This window comes from Diuraphis noxia, unplaced genomic scaffold, assembly GCF_037042655.1.
Source record: "Diuraphis noxia isolate RWA-SAM2 unplaced genomic scaffold, SU_Dnox_SAM2 contig0005, whole genome shotgun sequence".
Taxonomy (NCBI): domain Eukaryota; kingdom Metazoa; phylum Arthropoda; class Insecta; order Hemiptera; family Aphididae; genus Diuraphis; species Diuraphis noxia.
The window spans coordinates 40,884,902-40,908,305 of NW_028301715.1; the positions used below are offsets into that span (position 1 = coordinate 40,884,902).

The window sequence follows — 23,404 nt, forward strand, 5'->3', positions numbered from 1 at the left end:
ATATTATTCATTATATTATGTATATTATTAATTTATAAATGAAAAGACCTATTGAATTGGTTTTATGGATCTTTTACGTTAAGTTTTTAAAACATTAATCAAAAAATGGAAAATGTTATAATTTAAATAGTAACATCTAAAAATGTCATTTGTAAATCGGTAATTATATCTAACGTGCAAATTCATACTTGTTCAAATAAATATTTCTTTTCATAAGTTATTGACACAAAAAATGTTGATCTTATAATATCTCTTTTCCTTTTTATTCTTCTTTTTATTCCTTTCAACCTATCCAAAATTGATTAAAAACTGTCTCTGTTAAAATTTTAGCTCGGATTTTCTATAGGTCTCGTGGGAATGAAAAAGAAAATATGTGAAGGTACTGTGTAGAAATTTAGCCTTTAAATTTATTTTATATTGAATTCTTTTTTTAAATAATTATTTCAAGTACTGTTTTGTTAATATTTTTTTCCGGACATGGTGTTTAGATGTTTGTTTAAATTTAAATTTGTATGTGAACTGTTTTATTGGAATATTCAATATTATAAATTATATTACATTTTTTCATTAGAATTTTACGACTGAAAGTAATTGTAAATTTTTTAATTGTTGTATAAATAAATTAAAAACCGCATGTATTATCTCAAACTCAAGTTCTAGGTTACCTTTTGAGATACTACTATTTATTTTTATTTTTTTTAATACAAATTTTGCCATTGGATATAAAATAGCGTATGACACACTAAGATGGTTTGTAAACTATAAAATATTTATAATGATTTATAATCTAAATGAATAAAAAACAAAAGTAAGTGATACTGTAAAAATGTTTATTGATTTTTATTTAACGAAGTGTGTTTTGAATTCCAAGAAATCGGTTAGTTCATGTGATTTGAAAAATAAGAATATTACTGAATTGATCTGTTATTTTAGTATTTTTTTTTTTTTTTTTTAGGGAAGAATCGAGTTTTTTTTTTATCAACTGTACATTTATTTTTATTTAAGGTTGGGTGAGGTAACGTAAATAATACGTATTATAATGTGGTAGGTAGTTACGGGTTTTATATAGTCATTATAGAAGAACGAACAAAACTTTTGATACAATACCTATTCCTTGTTGGGATATTATTTCATGCATCACAGGGCCTGGGCTAAAATGTTTCGAGCGTGACAGTAAGCTCAGCAGTTGACTGCATGGACTTGTTTTTTAGTTGGTTATTTGATTTTTATTTCTGTGTAGAGGAATATGAGGTTTAAGTTGAGGTATATATTTTTTTATAAATTCGTTGACTATTGTTTTTAATTAACAATTACCCGATTAATAAAGAATGTGAATATGTAGATGTTTGGAAGTTTCATAATTAATATTACGTACTATGTGTTTATTGAGTAAATTCGTGGTGTTGTTTGAGTAAACTTTATTTAATACTGGAGTTGGGTGAAAAAATCTTTTGAGATATATTAGTATTCTTTTGACAAACTTGAGAATTCAAATAATTTCACCTTAGTGATTATTCAAATAATAATAAATTATTTTGCTTAGTTATGTGTACCTAAATGCTAATATTAATATTACGTAATGTTGTTATACAATTAATATTACATGTTCTTTTTTATTATTATTTATTATTATATATTAAGAATTTATATATCTCTATGTAAATAAGTGAATTTGTAAGCTTACAGTTTCACGGTTTGTTTATTTACATGACGTGATTTTAAATGTGTAGGAATTATAGGAACATCTGGTAATTTACTCCAACTCAATTTGAAGTTTGTAGTGCTTGTTTATTTTGGGGCCAAAAAAATTGCTTCATTCTTCAACATTTAAAGAAGGTTTTTGGTGAAAAATATGATCTAGTTGGTAGTTAAAGGATAAAATAGAAAGTAGAAAGTAATATATACCCAGTAATTTTCCTAAAACTAACAAAAATAGAGTGATAATGGGAATATTTATGAATGATATTTTATTTTATTTTTAACTATTTATAGACATTTAAAATTTCTCATTTTTATTTTTTTAGAATTGTTGTTTGTCGGTAAAAAAAAAATGAAAAATTGAATATAAGGTTCTTATAATATGAGTAATATAACCTACTATGTTTTTTTAAAGTAATTATTAAAAGCATTTGAAATGCATGATATCACAATTTTAATTTATAAGCGTTGTGTACAAATTATGATAAAATTTGATATTTAAACGAATCATAATGATTACGCTGATACGTAATACATGAGATATTATCGTATGCAATGGTTGACTTGGGGAGGGACGCTATGGGTCTGAGTACATCAACTAATTTTTTGGATACGCTAGCGTACCCCTACTTCTTTTTTAAAAGGGGACACCCACCGCCATAGCCCATGGTTATGTAAGTTTTATTAAAATGCTAGGGACGCTACATTTAAAAAGTAGCTAGAGTACCTATACTACATTATTTCCAAGTCAACCACTGATCGTATGTACTTATGTATTGTCAGGTAGTCGAGTAGGTACATGTAGTGGAAATTGTAGTACCTACCTATGTAGATAATATGAATTTTGTTAATTTTCATACTAACAAAATCATTGAAATTTGAGAATCATTTTATGTGTTTTTGGAGTAGAGTAGATAATTTTTCAAGCGTAGTATACCGCAGTGTTACTTAGAAATGTGCTAAGAGTTGTATTGTTTGTTTTGAGAATATTTGAAATTAATACTAATATTAATACGAATATTTCGAATTAACATATTTCTTTTCATTTCAAAAAAAGTATTAATTGCAATCAGTATTTTGTATAGTGTGTCCTTATTGTGTTTAATGATTGAAAACTTAAGGTGTTTAAAAAAATTTAATGCATTTTTTGAAGAATTAGAAAAATACACTTATAACTGATTTAAGCGGATGTAGGAGTAAAAGTGTTTATATTTATTTTCAATATGTGGCTATACTTGTTGGTGCATTTGAAAATGTACGCTTTTTTCAGTTAGCATAAGGTATTAAGGATAAAACAATTTAATATGATACAAGTTTGGTGAATGATCCAAGTGAATGATAATTCAAATAATAATGACGGTCTTAATCTATATTAAGCTTGAATTCAAATTTAAATTCAATTTTAAAACTCTAAAATTATTAATTTATCCATGTCAATGTGTACCTCTTTACGGTGTATCGGAAAATAGCTGTAAAAACTGTACCTATGATATACACCTGTGACCTAGTTAGAAAATCATAAAAATGTATATATTTATATTTAAGATTTGAAAATTAAATACAAGATTCATCATGGGTTTGTCTACTTTCATCAATTGACTGGAAAGTTAAATGAAATTTTTATGGGCATTTGAATTATAACATTGGATATTCACTTAATTTTTTGTATACCGATATTCTTAATTAATTGTTATTTAAAATGTATAGATATTTGAAATTTTCCGTTTTTTTTAGTTTTTATTCTATAAATGGCAATAAAATTTTATCCGTTGGGTCAAAAAACTTGAAAATGTCATACAAGGCTCCCCATAAGTTGATATTATAGCAGTTGGAAAATATTCAAAATACATTGGCACGTTTTTTTTATAACCGTTTAAAGTTCAAATTTTGACAAAATGTATTTAATTGAAAATTTATAAATTTTTCAGTTGTTAAAAATGTATAATACGTTTAAATTTTATAGTTAAGGATTGAAAATTTAAAGCAAGGTTCCACATAATTAGTTAATTCTGCTGAAAAAAAAAATCTGAAAATTATTTAAACACAGTTTTTTTATAGTTGTTTTAAGTTCAAATTTTGATGAAATCACATATTAAATAATCAAGAATAACAATTTTAGTTATAGTTGTAATTTAAAAATATTATTCGCGGGTAGGTACTTAAATTTCTAGAGTATACTTTATATTCTAATATTAATATTAATAGCTAATGTCGTTAGTGACTTATAGGTATTAATACTTTATAATAAATTGTATATTCCTATTATGAATGACTTGATCAATTTGGAATTGATTTTATAGGTATCTAAATTTTTTTTTTTTTTTAAAGAATAACAATATAATAAATTAATATACACCGTTTCCACTCAGAATCGTTTTTCGTATACAGTGATATTAGATCATTGAATTCAAATTTAATACCATCCATTACAGTACCTTACCCACTTGTAACCTACTGTACATCAGAGCGACATCCACTTACCCGTTTTGTCTGTATTGGTTTTAAACATTCCTAATAACTATTTATCTATATGAAATTTAAAATTTACATGATATATTCTCATAAGATATTCATTCCCAATGTGTACTGTAGACTAAATAATATTGTATTTTATAAATAGTTGAATAATTCTAATAGTATTAAAATATATAATGTTACTTTTCATGATACAAGTTATGTACTTTATACTCATAGTGATCATGTTAGAGATTACACCATAATAGTACCTTAGTGTATATGCACGGTCGAAGGTAATGAGAGGGTGCATATGTTTTTTGGGTAAATGGCATTCCCTCTGCAGAACCGACCAAAGCGTTTGCATAATTTATTATTTCGAAAAAAAAATGTACAATACCAAACATTCTGACCATGTATTATTTTCCGGTCTAGATGTAAAAACCTAACCTGTTTAATTTTTGCTTACAACCTTTGTGTATTTTTGTTGTTTTTTATTTCACTCGCTGACCCTCGGGCTTTGCAATTGAAAAACCTAATGCGTACATTACATTTTCTCTGAGTAAATGCAATTACTGTTCATAAAGTTGTATACCTGCATTTTACAGTTTTCTCTCATACTTATTTTCAAAGCTGCTATAGCTTTTAATGATTAATGGATGTGGTGTTGTTTTTAATTTTCTCAAGTATTGAAATAGTTAAAACTAGTTGTCTTTGGATATAGTTCACGCATATAATGAACATCTTAGTTAATTATTTTATGTTGTGATTTACTAGTTGTCGATCAGTGGCTAGGTTATTTAACATTTGAAAACGCTTGCAGCGTTGATACATAATAACGAAACACTATACGTCCATACAATTCGGTATATTTAATCAAACAAAAAATTTTTAATGTAAAAACTAAATATCTTGAAATAGCAATGTGGAAACATTTGAAAACGTACCCATCGAGTTCATAAAAAGGTTGAATTATTTTACAGAATGTAAGGATTATGTATTTTACGATAAAATATTTATTTTAGAACGTAATGAAAAAAAAAAAATATTTATAATTAATTTGTATTGGAACATTCTAAATTGTTGTCGCGGCCAACTTTAAAAATAATAATACAGTGGTTCTAGTAAAAGTAGTTGTAAAGCGAATCATCTAATGATACCTACCCAATGAACATATCCAAAAAGTGAACATAAAATACCCAATAAAGCTGCCTGAAATAAATACACATGTAATACTATAGGTACCTTAGTAGTTATAAACTCTTTATGGTAGACAATTGGTAGGAATACCATTATCAATACAAACTTTAAATGTATTTTTAAACAATGGACATGGTATATGGAAAATGGATACAACAATTGTATTTATCTTTATGTTTTATACAATTGAAATAGAGAGGGGTGCAAAATCGAACTTATCTTAACTTAGTTCATATTATATAGTTATATTATATTATTATTATATTTTATAATATATTCATATTATTTTACAAATAAGTAATAACTCATACTGACATTTTTAATATATATAATTATTACTTTTGAAATTTAGGAAAAACTATTGGTTATTTTTAAATAAAATTATTATATTATATTTGTTTGAGTTTTAAAGGTTTAAATTTTTTTTTTCCTCTAATAGTGAACACCTTTTAGTTTTAATAACTAAGCTGAGAACTAAGAGAACTGTACACATTAAATTAATTATTATGTCCACTACTTAGAGGTTGAATTTATTGTAGTATAACATATCTATTTATATTTCACATTTTCATAATTATTTGGGCTTATTAATAATATTGAACTGTACTATAAATAAAAATATAATTTATATAGTACAATTTTTAGCATAATATGTTTCTTTATTTTTTTCTTGTGAAAATCTATTTACTTGATTACTTCTATTTTATTTCGAATTTTGCCGTACCCAAATCAGCGACTCTTAAGTCTTAGTTGGCATTGTATTCGGTGAATAAACCTGCCGACTGCCTCAACGTGGCCTTAATCGCATTATATACATATAGGTAACAACATTCTTAATTCATCTCGTCGTTTATTCGTTTTTTTTTTCACTATAAAATACGTTATGACTAATTAATAATACGTATTTAAAGTGACTAAACATATTTTTATGTAATTAACAATTGTATTGCAAAAATTATCATTGTATGTAAAAATCATAGTTGCAATCTTGCAATTATTGTAATCATTGATATTATTGTGTTAATTATATCTATGGTGAAATTCGTTCGATAAAATTTAATTGATTTAAATTTTAATGTAATCCTTTAGTAAAAACTAGGATTGGCCAAGGAAAAGGTTAACGAAAAACTTATTGTATAATTTGTAAATCCTAGTTTTGACTGATTGTAGGGTATTTTTTTCTGGATTTGTACAACGTCTGTGATATATTATAACATTCAATCATTATTTTATGATATGCAACTGCCTTAATTTTTTTATAGTTTTATTCCATTATTCATTTATCCGGTTGAACATTTTTTTTAATCATTAATATAATTTAATTTAAATTTGTTGAGGTATTATTTTTTTTTTATCTTAGGAGGTTTATTATTTCTATTTAAGAATTAAATTATACCACCGTTGTTTTAATTATAAGTATACATTATTGGATTTTGTTTATTCTTTTTTTTATCCGTATCGATTATCAATTTTTTTTTTTTTAATTATCCCGCGGCAACTAAGGCCATTGGGAAGGGGGTAGTACTGTAGGTTCTTATGGAACTGTAGGTTGGTTTTACACGTGGGTGAGAGTTTTGGCAGAATTTCTATTGGGGCACCCGTAGGTTTACTGCCCCGGAGTGGGGGATGGCGGCACTTGTTCTCCGGGCAAGTCACAGTTTTCTTTTTTTTTATTCGTTCTCTTTATCATTTTCTGAAAACTTTTACATTTGTTCGTTACATTATAATTTTCTTTGTGTATATTGCATCTATTTCTATTCATTCTTTATGTATTAACCAGCATTATTGATAATCCTGAATATAGACTTACATGCGTTTATTATGTTTCCACTTTGGTTTATAGTAATGAGAACAATTTTCGTGCATAAAGAATTTCCAGGTCAATTCTACTGTTTCGTATTTATTTTATGCTTTTTCAATGAGCTATATAATTATATTAGGTACCTAGTTAATATTCTTATTAATTCAAATTTTTTAAATATTTTTCTATCCAAAAAACCGATTTATAATAATTTAATTTCTTAGTTTTTTTTTATTTTGTGTACCTATTTAAATTCAGTTCCTAACACATTTTTAGTATGCCATTTTGTAATTATTTTTAAAATTCATATTTTTTAAAAATTTAAAATTATATATATATTTTCTCTACAGATTTATGAAGAGTGATTATTATTATGTATTTATTTATATATACTGTATGTGATCCTACTGAAAATCCCTTCGTTCATTGTTTCGGGTTTATCGAAGTGCATTAGAAATAAAAGTAAATTTTAAACGTTAAGTTTTTTACAAAATTATTTTGATAATTATTATTTTCTTTAAACTGTTATTAACGTGATTAAAAATATTGTGTCAAAATATGACTTAAACATTTATTGGAGATTATATTTAATAGTAAAAGTGATAACTTACTTAATTACTTATTTTGTTGTCTTAACATAAATTGAATATACATATATATATTCTTTTATATACTTCTTATATTGTTTTTTTAGGTGGCTTAATATTATGTGATAATCTTTCGAATGTATTAACCATATTATTCTCTACTTATAATTTATGTAATTTTTGGTTTATACTGTTTATAGATTATTGGTTTTAAGAATATATTTCTATGATTTATTCTATACACACGAGTGGTTGTTAAATGTAATATTTAAAAATCGCTTCTTTACATATTTAAGTAAACTGAGGTTCGAGATACTATTATTTTTATGTATATAAAAAATACTACCTACTCTGTATCGTGGTAATCAAACCAAACGATAAGAGTCCTGATTACCGCTTCCAGCCTTAAAATATAATATTCATTGTATATTTTAGTATTAAAATATTTACGTATTATTAAAATACTGCAAACTTCTAATTTTCAAACGGCTATCTGTGCATTATTTTTTGATTACTATTTCTAAATTAAATTGATAATAGTTATTTTTTTTATGTAGACCAAGGGATTCGTATTTTTACTTTCATTTAAACTTTATGGGAAAACTGAAAGTAGTTCACTTTGTTAATATGTATACTGTATACCTACATCATATGCAATATAGAATAAAACATGACTAAGATAATAAAATATATTAAATTCAGATACTATTCAACCACTATATTTCTCGTTTACAAATTCATTCAATTGAGTTTGTCTGTTAAGTCAAAGTTTTTAATTTAAACGGTGTGGATCGAATAAACCTTATGAATACATTTATAAAAACGCATAAATTCATAATATGTTTAGTTTTCAATATTAAGTTTAAGTATTTTTAATTTTAAAATAAAATTATAAATGTTTTTTTATGTATATTTTTCTAATTATTAATTATTAATTATTAAACATAATCATAATAATGACACATTTTGTCTTATTCCTTTAACTTTTCCACTATGTTTGTCAAAACTAAGAAGGTAGTAAGATATGGATAACTATTCATAAATTTCACAACTTTTCCATGTATAAACATTTATCGTTTTGATCTTTCTATTAAAGATTGTTAGTACTTATTTCGTTTATAATTCTCAAATCTCGTAGGACACGCCTATTATTGTATTTTTTAATTTTAATTTTAATATGTTATGTAACATGTTAAGGTTTTAAAATTAGGTATTAAACAAACATTTAAATTTTTTTTTAGAATTTGTTTTGCTGTGATATTGTGAAATATGCAATTTAATTTTAAACTGTATTATGTTTCTAATAATTAAATATTTGTTAGATACTGGAAATAGGGCTATTAATTATGCTGTTCTATTATGCAGAAGTTAGCAATTTTAGTTTTGGTAACTCTAATATGTTATTTTCTATTAAAATTAGCATAAAATACTTTAAAGTTTTGCATATTATGTATTCAAAGTAAGAGAACTATAATAATGATTTTATTTTATTAACTTATTGTACCTACACGAAATGAAAATCATATGTCAATATATTTTCTACTAAGTTCCTATAAAAAATTTTAGGATTTAAAAATTATAAAAGTCTTAAAATTAAAATTAAAACTGTGTTTTGTGTAAATTATCATGTCCTAAAATATGTGTATAGCATGGCTAGTACTATTTTTGCATTTATATTGCTGTAAAAAAAATTTAAATTATGAAATATCGTAAAACTAGGAGGTAGGTTATGTAGATATTTCCCATAGTCACGCTGCTAAAGGTTCATTTTTTTAAAAATATTTTATTGTTATTGTGATATATTTTTGTTAGTTTTTTCAAAAACTTAAAGTATTTATGAATAAAAATTAGATAAAAAATAAGGAACTCTAAATATTTTGAATGTTTAGCCCACAAAAGCAATTCAATAAATAGAAACTTAAAATAGTAGAGCTGTTCATAAATATTTATTTAGGGTTCGGGGTTAGGGAAGGTGAACAAACTGTCTGCATTTAATGTGACACGAGTAATCGATCGTCATCTATGCTATGCAGAGATGTGCGATTCTTAAGGGTATTACAAATACGTATACGACTTCCCCTTTGTGTCCCATTTGAATTATTAATTGCTTAATTAATTGACACTAATAAATCTGAGACCGATTTCAGCTCGACTTGATTTCAAGTATAAATACAGTGAATTGGTTCTATGAATTTATCTTCGTTAGTAAGTATGTCGTTGTATATATCAATATATCTTTTGGTTCAACGTTGTAAATCGCATAATCGTGTTAACACTTGTAAAATGTAAAAGATGCGTGTATAGGAACAATTCAGAATTATCAAACTTGTGTAGAAAAAGCTTGAATCTTGTACGTTTTGTGCACTTTGTCGTTTTATATTAGATTACTCTTCAAAAAGTTTTTCATTTGAATATTAAATGTCTGCGTTGTCGCTATTTATACTTATTGTACATGTTAATGATTAGTTTAATGATAATTATCAATTATCTATTTACTGAATTATTCTAATCATATTATTATAATATGTTTATTGTTTAACATATTCATTAAACGGAAACATAAGGCACGATAAACTCATTGATCTACATAGTTCTGGTTTAAAATAAACTGATATCATAATTAATGTCTGAAATACGAAAAAACAAGGGATGTTTTATGGTTTGATCAATAGAAATTTGTTAATATTGACATATATTTAAATAGTCTAAACATCTAGTGACACGCAGGTATTAATTTAATATAATTATTATTTATTATTTTTAGGAAAATTTGCCGAAAATATTTATATAATAGGTAACATATTTTATATTCTGTGCGGAGCGATTGTATTGATTTTACAATAACATGTTGTGTTTGTGTGTATATGGATGTAAATTTAGATTGTTTTTCATAACAAATTGTCATCAAGTTGGTACTTTTAAGAGATGAAAGTTGAAAATTTCCCGTACTTTTCTAGAGAATCGGAAAAACTAAAATATTTATATATATATATATATATTATATTAAATAAAAATGGGAAATTTTTGCAAAAAAAACAGTTTTTTTTGTGTATCTCAAAAATGAATTACCATAAATATTTGAAATTTTCACTGAATGTTTATAGGTATAAGCATTTTCTTTCCGCGGAAAATTTTTTAATATATTATGAATTATTTTGAGTTATTCATAGATATTTGAAATTTGTCGAAAACTTTTAAATACAAGGTTCTTCAAAATTTGTTATATAAGCAATTATTAAGTATAAAAGATACTTAATATGCATGTTTTTTTTTTATGTGCATTTGAAGTTTAAATTTGATTAGATTCGTGAAAATCACTAAATTTTGAAATTAATTATATAATTTATAAAACATTTAATTTTTATATCTATAACGTGCAACTTTTTAAACAGTTTCTCATAAGTTTTTCATGCTGTTACCAAGAAATCCACAAATTATGTAAATACAACGTCTTTGAATCTTTTTAAATACCAGGTGATTCTTTATCATCGAACACTCATTATTTCAAAAATTATTAATGTTTTTTAAAATATTATTTATATAGTTTCAAGTAGTTAAAAAACCAACGTTAAAAAACAAGTGGAGTAGTGGACAAACATTTTGTGGGGTAACCCCGTACCACTCCACTCTGCCAATCTAAACTTTAAATACTTATAACTCATAAACTACTCGTCCTAAATTCGATTTTTATAAATCAAAATACTTAGAAAAATATTCTGCTTTGGAATATGAAATTAAAACTCTATGTTGTCATTCAAAAAAGTAAAAAACTTAAAAAATAATAAGGATAAAAAATATTTAAAAATATAATTTTTTAATAAAAACGTTGGTTTTTTTAACAACTTGAAACTATGTAAAAAAATATTTTAAAAAAAGTAAATACTATTTTAAATAATTAGTGTTCAATGAAAAAAGAATCACCCTGTATATTCCTATTTCTAGTTAAAATTTGTATGAAATTATTAGGGGGAAATAATGATTTTTGTTATTCTCTTTAAAATTCAAAAATAATTGTATATAGAATGACAGACCGTTTTCACCTAAAATAATTTTTGAGTATAACAATTTTGTATCATTGAATTATAACTTAATTCATCTATTACGGTGACCTACAGTACAACAGAGCAGTACCCACTTTCCCATCTTTTTTTTGAAAATTAATGGTTCTATATGACTATATGTATATAGGTAATCCAGGCAAAGAATTTTTGACAGACATATATATTTTTAGGTATTCTTGGCATAGATAGTTAAACTAATATGACTTTTAAATACAAGCTGTTGCAAGTTATTTATATTCGAAAATTATAATTCTTTATACTATTTGATGGATGTCTTTTTAGAATAAGGATTTATACTACTAAAGTATATGGTTTAAAAAAAAAAAAAATGTTTAGTGAACCAGCGAAGAGTATTTTCGTTCAAGCTTGATGTACAACTAAAATCAAGTTTAATGTAAAGCAAACAGTTTATTTTGTTGCCAGATTTTTAAAAATGATTTTTTCAATGATTATCGAAATAATCATCATATTGATTAATATTTTTATTTTTATAAGTTCTTTTTAGCATATATACAACAGCTAAAGTGTTGTTATGGACGGCTTCATTAATCATGTCTTTCTCGCCTGTTTTATTTATTTTTTGCTTTATATTTTGTGTTACTTTGCTCGCATATGCTTATTGTGACTAAATTGTACCGATTACATATTTACATAATAAAAAACAAAAATTAACAAGTTCTTTTAGCTATTATTGAATGACTCAAATATTTTTTTTCATTTTAATTATGTTGAAATCTGTTGAATTATGATAAACGATTTTATTATAAGATAAATATTTTATAACTTATATTTAATAGATTCGTTTGAACAAAATGTATGACCTAATAAACACATTCAAGTAAAATAAAAAAAAACAAACGATATAAGTACCCAGCTCAAATAATTTTACGGCTAATCAAGTTAAAATAAAATAAAAATGTATGTCATTAAGTCAAAATTTTTTTTGTATGTAAGGTTGTGTTTATTAGTATGTTATGTGGATAACTTACCATCATATAGGTACCTATACGTTTTTACAATAATAACAGTTAAGTTAGATAAAACTAAGTTTAGTGTATTTTTTTTCTGATTTTCTATGACTTCTCCTCTTTAATGAATTTGGTTGACGATAAGCTATTTGGCCGTTGTGTAAAAAAAAACATAGTCGTTTGCTCTCCAAGGCTTGCTGGCACGGTGTTCGCAATGTTTAGAGCAAATCCTTATAGGGGTTCTCTAGACAAGTCCTTTTATTTTTTTTTACTGGCACCCACTTTATACCCATGTATATTTTTTAGGAGACCTTTTTGTTGTGTCTGCCAAAAAGCGAATAAGGCTGGTTAGAGTGACAGTAATTGTTTAGTTTCGTTATACCAGTGTGCGTGATAATGACGGTGTGTTAACAATGTTGAAAAAAGGGTTTAGAAAAAACAATTAAATTAGTTTTGTTTGAAATTATTAAAACAATCTCTTAGGCTTATTTTAATATGAGTAATGAATACTGATTACCGATATATATATTTTTTAAAAGATTTCTGATTATGAGCTTTCAACTATAAATTACATTCCTGTTTTTTGTTTTAATGAATGAATTATCAAAATAGGAATGTATTATTTATACTATTATATATTAAAAATTATGACTATAATTAATATGAATATTGATGTCAATTAAATCGTAAAATACCTACTAAATATTAGTGAAATTATTGATTGCTGGCTATTTGCGGTTTCTCTACCAATTTAGGATTTCAATACTTTATGGAACAATAGCATTGTATTATATACATAATAAATATTATACACAAGATTATTATATAATCCATTGCAAATTTTTAATAAATTCGTTTTAAACGTTATTAATAATTACAATAGCGTATACCTTTGTCCTTTATATATTTAATATTTAATGTTTAACCTGTGTTATATATACATAATTTTTTATATTATTAATGCACGACAATCGTACTTGATATTATCAAGATTATACATAATACGCGATCCATTTATCAATTAAAGTAGTATCATACCCTTATTTTGATGTGCATAGTGTTTATTAATAACAAAATAATATACTTGTATATCATGGTCAGTATTTATATTCCATGTTCGCCGCAGTCGACTTCGCGACACCTCTTTTCGTGATTAATCAATGTTGCAGAATGCAGTATGCAATATTGAAATTCTACCATTTAATATCGATTATTTATCGTCATTTTATACGTGCTAAACAACAAAATCTACTGCAGCGACCCCTGAGTTCGATACACTGTTTTCAACGATTTTCAATCGGTTGTTTTTAAACATTCGTTTGTATACATTTACGTTCCTATATTATTTTTATTGTTATATTTATTTCATTGTAATATTTATTTTGTAATAGTAATTTATTTGTGAAGCTTGGGTGCGTAATAAATTAAATTTAAGGCTAGTCGTCTGACGGATCATTGAATTCGCGATTACGATTTTTGATTTGAAAAAGATTCTTAGTCTGTGCGATGTGAATTTATTTGTGAGGCTGAAGAAAAAAAATGTAAGAACATCAGCTTGATGTAATAATATTAATGGTCTTCTACCCAAATACTACTCTTAAATCCTCCTGTCACTCTTCTATATGTATTAATCGTTATTAATAATTTTTACTGTGTCATATTTTATCGATATTGTACTAATTGATTTTATGTTTTTAGTTCGTCAAGGAAAAAATCTCATTCCAATGGATCCTAATGGGTCATCAGACCCTTATGTAAAGTTGAAGCTTATACCAGATACAGACAACATAAAGAAGAAAACCAAGACAATCAAATCGTCGTTAAATCCTGTATGGAATGAAACAATTACGTTGTGAGTACAATGTTACTTTTGATTAACGCCAAGCTATTTTGATTTGTGATGATGGCTTTTTAAACAATATTATATTAGGAGTTATATATGGAGGTACCATATACCTGTATATAACTCGTCGACCCTATGATTTCGTGGATAAAATAAATAAAAAGTGCAATAACAATTTATTTTCCTAGTTAATCTGCCCTGCTTCAAAATTCCAATAACACTTCCATCCACCATATATGAGATTAGGATAAAAGATACCTGCTGCGATGTTGATTGATTAAGAATGTCACATGGGTTTTGTACTCGGAGTGTGGTGGAGTATTATTAATTTGTTTGATGTCCACGGGTTCCGTTTTAGATCTATCTTTCTATCTTACTCCATACCTCCACCACCCCAACCACTCCAAAAAAAGCCGAGGCAACCTAAATATTTTCATTTCATTTGTTCTTGTGGAATTCTATTAGCGTTTATATTGTTTGTTAAATGAAATGAATGAAACTTGCGGAAACAAATAGATTTGATATCATGGGTTAAAATACAATAGTATAGGTATAGAGTATACTCGTGTTGAGACTTGTCCCTGGGGATTCCGATTTGTAAATATACGAGTATATTATTATAATCCTATCAAAATAACAAACAATAAAGGACTACGTATAAAGTTGAAGTGTACAAACTTTGTAATGAAAATTAATTTCCGTGCGTGTATGTAAATATTTTAAAGTTTTTGATTATAACGAGGTGGGATAGATGGTTAAAATACTAAGAAAATATAGGCCAAATGTGTTTAAAAACTGACGTGTTCTTTTAAGTTATTAATGTCGTAAATTATTATATTAATTATTTACTGGAATAATAATTTTATAAATAAATTAACTACATTCAAGTTTTTGAGACACCCTTTATATTAATATGAATACTAAGATGCTTTAAACGATACAAATACGAGTACCTATATGTTTTTACAAAAAATTTGATCTTTCTGTTTTATATATTATTTTGAATATTGTATCTTAAAAAATTATTTAAATTAACTTAATTTAATTTGTATTTTATATGTAAACAATATATATGGATGTATGCATATCCCTTGGATACATTTATAAAAAATTGACTATAATCATTATTTAATATAATTGACATAAGTAATTTTTTATTTACATGATTATCTTCTATGTATTTATTACGATTAGTTGCAATATTAATTATTATGCATTAATCAAACTAGCTTTAAATATTTAGAGAATTAATTCTTGAGAAGTATTTAAAATGTTTTGGTTATATCAATACAAATAAATAAATAATAATATGCAGAGACTCGTCGAATTTTGTCCTCGCATATAACCGCCTACTTATATAAATAAAAACCAACCTCCTACTTCAACTTAAAAATTTACATAATTATTTGAATATTTAATGAAAATCAGTAATTTAACTTTTAAAATACATGTTAACATATATTAACTTCATAAAATCGGCAATCTAAGGCTTCTAAGAAACATAAAAACAACATTTTTAATTTTTAAAAATAAAGCTGATAAAAAAAAAATCTACAAGTACAATAATTTGTAAACCGAATAGCATCTAATTTTCGTATAAATATTACATCTTTCACTTTGAATTTCTATCCTTAACTCAATTGACTACAATGATACAATTTTTAAATTGGTAATTTTTTTGGAAAACAAAATGGTTACATCTTATTTGAAAATAGTTACTTATTATAATAGTTTATTAATTTTTTTTTTTTTCATAAGTTTAATTAGTTAGTTATCCCCGAGTTTAATATAAATGTTAAATAAGGTACGAAACAAAAAGTTAATATATAAATAAGTAATAAATTATGTTTTAACGGTAAATGTTTAACAATATTGAAAACCTTTTCCCGAGATTTTTCATGGAAATGATTCAATTTTTTATATATGATTAGCTAATTAGTGATTTGATTTATTTTGTTAACTTTGTTATATTTTAAATAAAAATAGTTAGTTTAATAAGTTGATTGAAGGTTAAGTTTTTTTGCCACGTTTTTAATTTATATTTTATTAAAAACGAATTTCCTTGAATTTTGTGATTTTATCGCGTTTTTACCATTTTCATTCCGTGGGTTTTAATATATAATGTTCACTATATTACTGAGTAGATGATCATTAATTGAAACAAAGAGATGTATTTCTAGAAACAAGTGTGAGCTCACACTGCTCACAGTTGTTAAAACCAATTATTCATTGCTCTGGGGATCTCAAACTGTATTAAATTTAATACAGATTATACCGTTGGAAACAATCATTTTCTTCATACTTAAAATTGTAAAAAAAAATTCACGAAGTTTATAATATTTACTTCTATTATATATATTTGAATATCTTCAGACTTACCTTATTGATATTTTTGACAAGTTTTGGGTGACAAACTAAATTATTTTAAAATTTTTTTTATACTAATATAATTTTTAATGTTCCAAAGTTTATCAGATAAAAATTCTAAAATTTGTACAAAATATAAATATTTATATTTATGAATTATAAATTATATAATTAAGGCATTATGTAGTGTTTTCACCATCAAATTCAACTAAACACAGTGCCTTATACTAAATTTGTAAATAGGTGGTTTTTTTTAAAACTTTGTTTAACAATTAGTTTTAACATTTTAGTGAAATAGGTGGAAATAGGATTTACCACACCAAATACGATGAATACAACAAATCACCCAAGTTTCCTATGTAAGCAGACTTTTTACTAGTGAAGACCATCAAACATCGCTTTCCTTTTTTAGATTTGTCTTTCTAATTGTATAATCTAACTATGTTACAAGCAAAATTAGTTGCTAAATAAATTACTAGCTGCAGCGGCAACTGATTTTTTTTATTTCAGTATAATTGTAATATATAGATAATTATAATATTGCCATAAAAATCAAGTAAATTTGTATTTTTACTTGAATTCCAATTTAAAAAACGCCGTTGAGGGATGGTCGCCTTTATACTATTGTATTTATGAAATACAGCAGTGTTATTTTTTGTCTGATATACACCATCTTCAAAACTCCCACCAATTTTGTTACGAAACCTAAGCTATTATCCAACCATTGGTGGGTGAACTATTCAAAAGACCACTCCCACTGTCTTGCAGCTGTCACACGTGCACTGCGTGAAATAAGTATGTTATATTATTATGATTATTATTTACTTTTTTCTGTTTTTTTAATATCAGAATAATACATTGTATCCTCGCAACGATGTACTGCTATGGGTTGACAAACCTTTTGAAATACCTTAATTATGTTCACGTGTCAATCATATCGGACGCCAATCGTACCTGTATGCTGTTATTACGTAAATTCAGGATATAGGTAACCACAATGCTAATACGGTAGTAGAATAACGTTGTCTCTCTCGTTGCACTATAACTAGAAACGTCCAGACAATTTGCATACAACCGTCCTACAAATTACAGCGCTACACCACGCACGTACCCAGCCACTCACTTACTACGCATACGTCAAGGCACTCTTTATCACGCTAACAAATGTGCCGTACGCGGGACATCCGTCAATTCATTGTTAACGCAAAATCAAAGTACCCAACTCCAGGAACTTGAAATATCGAATCCGCTTAATCCGAACGACTGATGATGACACTGCGGTGGTTCTTTCCATTGTCGTCGGTGTTCGGCGCGTAATAAATATAATGTATTAGGTACAATAGGTATTACTGCAGCATATAATTCGCTCATCCGTTCCGAAGTATTGATGGTGTCCTTAAAACACCCTCGGTCGGTCATAAATACTCGGATCATTATTATTATTATTATTAAGTATTATTTTTTTTCACTTCGCGTAGGTATACATAAATTTGCACGAGTACCCATTATTTTTTTATTTTGCTATTGAATGCTCCGAGTAGAAAAAACATGAATACTTCTGTAAATTATATGTTAGTGCATAAAAATAATGGAATTATTACAAACTATATGTTTTGTTTTAACTATTCCATAGGCCAAATCAAGTTTGCTCGTGTATAAATCTATAAACATGTATGTTTACTGTATTAGATTATTTTGTAAAATTATTTTTTCGGATAAATTATATTTGTTTAATATCTTTCATAATGTTTAAAATTAATAACCCTTTGCTTAAAATGCAAACTAAAGACGCGCAAAACAGTTTATAGATTTTAAGAGGAGCGATGATTGTATTAACTTTACAATAATGCTGTGTTTTTTTTATCTGACGTCATCTTTAGAATCAGTAAAAACAGCTTCAGTTTTAAACTTTGAAGGTGGTTTCTGGTTGCAAATTAGATCATTTTAGTTCATCAGGAGACTAACCTAACCTAACCTACATAATAACAGGAATATCTACGCGATTCCGTTTTCAATAATTTTTTTTTTTTTGTGATTGAAAAAAATATGAATAACTTAATAGGCCTAAGTGTATCACGGTGATTGTTCACATTCATTAATGTGTGCTGCGCTGAAGCATCATCTCTAGCTCCCGGATAGGTGACCACCTGGGGTTTTAGTGACGAATCTTCGCGCTACATACACATATTCTTCAACTAACTGTTACCCTTTTACAAAATACTAATCGGCAATAGCCAAAGTTACCGATTCTGAAGATCCTTTGATGAGGATAGATAGTAAAATACACTATTTTTTAATCAATTAGCATTAACTAAACATGATAAAATTTTCAAAATATTGAAAATAATTAAAAAATTGTATATAAACGTTTAAAAATTCTTGTCGGAATCATAAACCCTTATTACAAAAATATAATGTTCTTACGTGGTTTTTATAAAGCAATTAAATAATTTTAAAAATACAAACTTGAATTATTTTTTCATAAACATTAATATGTAACAATTTAGTAATTTTTTGTACTTCTAAAAATTAATTAATTTTACGGCCTTGAAACTTTTTGCAATAGGCATATTATTAACTTCTACGGGTACTATAATTTAAAAAATAGAAAAATTTTAAGCTATTAACTACAAGTACTATTAATATTTTTACAAAATTATATGTTCGTTGATATTGACTTATAATAAATAATAATGATACACAGTACCCATTGTTTTGGATGTTTAATCTAACTTTTAGATTTTATTCATCACTTAATTTTTAATATGAATAAATTATAAAATAACATTGGAAATAGGCTTAACACATGTTCCTCCTCAAAATCGTTTTTCATATCTGCATACATTTATCATTGAATTCAAATTTACTCTATTATAATGAATATACTCAACTATAAGATTGAAATTAAATAATAATACTTTTTTAGATATTTGACTTATTTTATGTTAAGCTACTAATTGTTTTCTATTTATGAAAATTATTTCATTGATAACGTATTAATGAAAGAATGTGTTTCCACTGGAATAGTTTTAATGTGATTTATAATGTAACGATGAATCGTTTATTGGTGTTTTAGTTTTTGAATTATTTATTTCATCAAACGTTGAACTTTAAAATTGTTTTTAAAGTTGAGAAATAAACGTTTATAATATGGGAGACAATAAAGAATTGAGGAGATATGAGTGTTTAAGGAAGTCTAAAAAGATTGCGGAGAGAATCAATTTATAAACTATAACTATCTTTACTTAACATCAAAGTTGACATGCGAAACTTATAGATCTTTGAATTCAATCACAAAACTTACCTTCTATTGTTCCGGGGAAAACGTCACAAGATAGATAAAACTATGGTATTGATTTGTGCAGTGAGCTGAAGCCTGAAGATAAAGATCGCAGACTATTGATTGAGGTTTGGGATTGGGACAGGACGTCCAGAAACGATTTCATGGGATCTTTGTCATTTGGAATTTCGGAACTAATCAAAATGCCGGTAGAAGGTTGGTTCAAGTTATTGACTCAAGAAGAAGGAGAATTCTATAATGTGCCCGTGCCTGAAGAAGGTGCTGATTTAGCTGCACTAAAATATCAAATGCGGGTAAGGAAAATAATTTTTAGCAATACGAAGTACCTATGTTTATTTATCCTTCATCTTTTAATTCTATCTGCGCGTGTACGTTTGTGTGTTGTGTTTGTGGTTCAATTTTCAGAACATTCATGCAAAATATGATTATAGTATATGAAATTGGTTCTTCTTGGTAAAAATGCTATACTAAATTTGTAACTAAAAACTTTCAACTTCGTGCAGCATGATGAAACTTTTGTACTTCTATTTTATTCTCCTATCTTCCTTTTTTTTATGCTACCTTCCGAAAAATATCTTTTTGTGTTTTTGTCAAATAACTAATGTTATTCACGTTTATGTAAGCATTGCACATTAATTAATTTATATTTATATCTCTCTTAACACAGGGCTCAAAAACGCAAAGTCGAAATTTGGTTCGTTTCAAATTCAATAAAATACTATGTAGTTTTATTTGTATATTAGCGTACAGCATGTATATATTATAGAGAATATTTATACTACGTAAAATGTATTTTAATTAAAATCCTATCTTAATCAAACATATACTTAATCAAACTTTATCTGTACACTGCAGATAGCATGTGTACAAAGTACAAATTTCTGTTAGAATATAACTATAAATAAGCATTTCTTCTGTTGAGTTTCTATTAGAAGGAAAAAAAATATAACTTTTTATAAATTCAATAATAATTCTGATTCATATCTAAGAATATTTTTAAAATAAGTTGATTAATAATTGACTCAAGTACTTAATACTAATTACCCGTATAAAAATCTGATAAGTGTTATGAATTTATGTTTTCATAGTTCCGCATCTTGTAATAAAGTTTAGAAAAATAATTAAAAAACAACTTTCTAAATGGTAGGTTCATCTAACTCAAATTTTAGTGTTATTCAGATATTTTAATTTATTTTAGAAAATCATTTCCTAGTTTATTGTATAACGTTTTCAACCATAACATTACAAGAAATATTATTATTTATAGTACTATACAGGAAATACTTTGTTATTTTCATAGTGTTCAATAGCAGTGGTATCAATAAAATTACTGTTTTTTGTAATATATTTTGTATTTTATTAGTATCTATTGTTTTCGCATAACAAACAATTGAAAAAACAAATTAATAAAAAAAAGAGTAGGTACATGTATGGTTTTATCTAGTACGTAAATATTTTTAGTAAAACGTAACAACAATCACTCATTCTAAATGTTTGATATTAAATTTAATGGAATGTACTTATATAAATCAAATGCTGATAAATTAATTATTTACTTTTCAACTCATTTTCAATCATAATATAATCCTATTTTAAAAACAGTTCCAGTAACTTTAACATATGTAGTTGTTAGTGTTCTATACATTTCTTAAAATATGAAATATACGAAAGGTTAGCTATATTATATTGTAAAAAAAAAAATCTATGGCATTAATCTTTCAATGCATTACTATTCATTTTCTGAAAAACTATACGAATACGCTGAAAAACTTACTTAAAAAGTAAATCAGTATTTTGTAAACATTTTACAAAGGTTAGGTTAGTTATTCAACTTTATGTTTTTAATCGTTGAAAAGTACATAATATATGCGTTTTGTTTGTGTAAAATAAATTAGTATGCCTTGAATATTAAATATTGCCGTTAGTTACTGCGCTCTATAATAAGTATTATATTTAAATTATGATTCATACATAATAAACATGTTCCATTATTTATAATTAAAAACTAAAAATTTAGGTAGATGATAATATTATTTTGTTAACTTCTAGTCTTTAAACAAACATTTATGTTAGTTATTTTATTATTATTATTATTATTATTATTATTATTATTATTTACTAACCAGAGAAAACAAAAGAAGGCCAACTAACAATACGTTAAATTTGTTTTTGGTAATAGTTTTAAACCTTCATTGAAATGAAAGAAGTAAATTACTAAGAAAACTGTGTAATAAATTATTCATCAACTCACTTTACCGTCAATCAAAACTCCTTGTGTTTTTTTTTCATTAAATTTTCAATGTGGTTTTAGTTTTACAAACATTTTTAATCGAAAAGTTGTTTTAAACGTGAATATTTCAGTGAACATAATTATAAGGACATGAAAGACACAAGTTCAAATATATATATTTGTATTATTTGTTTATTTGTTTTTTATTTTCATTTTATACAATATGAGCAAATTAATATTTTTTTTTGTTGATAAATTGATTTATCAAACTATTTTATATAGGTAAATAGGTACAATTGAATGCATTGATGATAAAAATAAAATTAACAAACATGTTACTCTTAATTTACCAAAAGCTTTCAGCAAATTTGCAAACCATATTTTAATACAATTTTCTATATGAACTATAGTTATTTTAAATGTGTAAGGTACTATAACTATAACTAGCTATTATAATATTATTATAAAGAAATATTTTGATTGGTAAAATTACTATTTTAATGAAAATTGTTTTATGTTTTGTATGCAAATTCTGCTTAGAAATGTATCTATTATTACCTAGAATATAATAGTCTATCCAATATTTTTTTTTTAAATACCAGACAGCTATAGAATGTTATTAATTTATTTTATTATAAATGCTATTGATTCAGATCACTTATTCCATAACACGTTTAAAGGGGGTTTGAATGACAAGATAATACATAGTAACAAATAATATATTAATTGTGATATATTGTAATATTCATAGTAATTTATTTATATGTTTTTATTTAAATTAGGGGAGCAAGTTCAGAAGTTTTTTTAAATATACTTAAAAACAAGTCAAAAGTTTGAAATGGATATATTTCTTGTTTAGATTGAATAGATTTTACACTTAATTATTTTTTTAAT

The 23,404-nt window shown here is 25.3% G+C and overlaps 1 protein-coding gene across 4 annotated transcripts in view; it reads left to right on the plus strand.

Moving 5' to 3' along the window:
- The window catches only part of Pkc53E (Protein C kinase 53E), an 81,629-nt gene that overhangs the window by 48,010 nt on the left and 10,215 nt on the right, over positions 1-23,404 (plus strand). For 2 of the 4 annotated variants that reach the window (XM_015524010.2, XM_089229935.1), the window contains exons 6-8: positions 14,468-14,621; positions 20,345-20,573; positions 20,948-20,974. In XM_015524010.2, the coding sequence (XP_015379496.1) occupies positions 14,468-14,621; positions 20,345-20,573; positions 20,948-20,974 (410 nt within the window). The remainder of the gene's footprint in view (positions 1-14,467; positions 14,622-20,344; positions 20,574-20,947; positions 20,975-23,404) is intronic. The other 2 variants (XM_089229936.1, XM_015524011.2) reach the window with 1 other exon arrangement.